The following is a 1,996-nucleotide window of genomic DNA, read 5'->3' on the forward strand; positions in this document are numbered from 1 at the left end:
TAATATCTGACTTAGATATATTTTCAAACATTTGTATAGAGCTCTCTACACAACGAGAAGTAGGTAGAAACCAAGTATTTCTTTTGCCAGGAATTGAAGGATTTGCTAACGTATACAACTCAATAGCTTCAAAAATTAAAGCTCCTGCACTATGCCTACAACATAGTTCTATTAATCTTCCTGAATCTGCTCAATCTGTAGTACACTCAGCCACTGATCTTCTACCTGTATGTAGTGAAATAGAAACTTTTACATCTAGAAATGAAATTATAAGTTTTATGGTGTTTACAAGCAATATTAATTACAAAAATCCTGTATTTTTTAGCATATTTTATCAAAACTAACAGATTCTACAGAATTTGTAATTGGCGCATATTCATATGGATCTCTTATTGCTATTGAAATGGTAAAACAATTAGAAGCTAAAAACTTTCGAGGGCGATTAGTATTAATCGACGGAACTCCCAAGTACTTAAAAATCTTACAGGAAACATTTTTCCCTTTTACTAATAATCAAGAATTTCAACTTATTGTGTTAAAACAAATAATGGATGTGTTTAATATACCTGTATCAGAAATGGTATGTAATATATAATATTACACATACATGTGTGAAAGACAAACGTACATATTATACAATATATCATATACACATACATACATATACAGGGTGTCCCAGAATTGATTTAACATCTTTTGTAGGCAGGTAGAAGGAATAAAACTGAGTCGAAAAGTCCTATACCATGTGTTGCTAGATTCGCAATAGTTACTGAGATTTTAATTAACAAAAATCCGCGAATAAGCATGCATCGGGCTGTCGTACGCCCGTAAGAGCCCAGTGCGCTTCGCGCGCTAACGGTGTTACCCATAGCGACATATGGGAGGAGCTAATATAACAGCATATACTATAACATATACATATTAAAATGTAATTGTGCGAAGCGCGCCGGGCTGTCCTCCGCGCGTAATGCGTCGTCTACAATGAGAATTTAAGCCGTTAGACTTAAGCTTTAAGAAAGTACAAGGCTCGTTTCCACTATCTACGATTAACTTACCGATCGATTGCGAGTCAATTGCGATTGGTCAATTTAGTCAATCGACCAATATGATTGGCGATTCCAACAAAATAATCGACCAATTAAGTTAATCGGAGATGGTGAAATCGGGTCTTATACCTTCTTAAAGCTTAAGTCTTACAGCTTAAATTCTCGTTGTAGACTACGCATAAAGAGCCGTCTACAATGGAGAGTTGTAGGCCGTAATAGTAAGAAATTGACTAATCACAGACAAAGTACAGAAGAATAATCGATTGTGATTGGTCAATTTCTTACTATTACGGCCTACAACTCTCCATTGTAGACGGCTCTTAAGACAGCCTGATGCACGCTTATTCGCGGATCTTTGTTAATTAAAATCTCAGTAACTATTGCGAATCTAGCAAAATGGTATAGGACTTTTCGACTCAGTTTTATTCCTTCTACCTGCCTACGAGAGATGTTAAACCAATTCTGGGACACCCTGTATATATATGTATATATATATAGCGCTGACACATTAAAACTATGGTAAATAGAAACATATTCTATACGTTTAACATTTACTAACAGTTGTTTAATATTTGTTTCAGATTATATCAGACATGAGTAAATATGTTACCTGGGAAGAAAAACTAAATATTTTAATCAAAAATAATTCTGAAATAACCAATCCGATTTCTACTGATTCTATTAAAATATTTTGTACAACAATTTACAAACATTTAATTGCTATTCGAGAATATGATATGTCTTCATTGGTTTCAATCCGGTCACCTATAATATTATTGAAAGCAACAAATTCATTACTTTCTTCGGTAGAAGAAGATTTCGGTCTAAATAAAGTAATTTAGCACATATTCCACTTTTCTTATGTAATATATATTTTTGTCCTACCTTATATATTTTTATATAACAGATGTATTTTTGTCGCAGATAAGCAAAAATGTACAAATTCACTA

The 1,996-nt window shown here is 33.2% G+C and overlaps 1 protein-coding gene across 1 annotated transcript in view; it reads left to right on the forward strand.

Annotated features, from left to right (window-relative positions):
* Window positions 1-1,643, forward strand: part of LOC109859113 (fatty acid synthase-like) — a 4,001-nt gene extending 2,358 nt beyond the window's left edge. The window contains exon 3 of the mRNA XM_020437028.1: window positions 1,628-1,643. Within this exon, the coding sequence (XP_020292617.1) occupies window positions 1,628-1,643 (16 nt within the window). The remainder of the gene's footprint in view (window positions 1-1,627) is intronic.
* Window positions 1,644-1,996: the final 353 nt, after the last annotated feature.

The sequence above is a fragment of the Pseudomyrmex gracilis genome, unplaced genomic scaffold (genome assembly GCF_002006095.1).
Source record: "Pseudomyrmex gracilis isolate BER0280 unplaced genomic scaffold, ASM200609v1 scaffold_239, whole genome shotgun sequence".
NCBI classification, from domain to species: Eukaryota; Metazoa; Arthropoda; class Insecta; order Hymenoptera; family Formicidae; genus Pseudomyrmex; species Pseudomyrmex gracilis.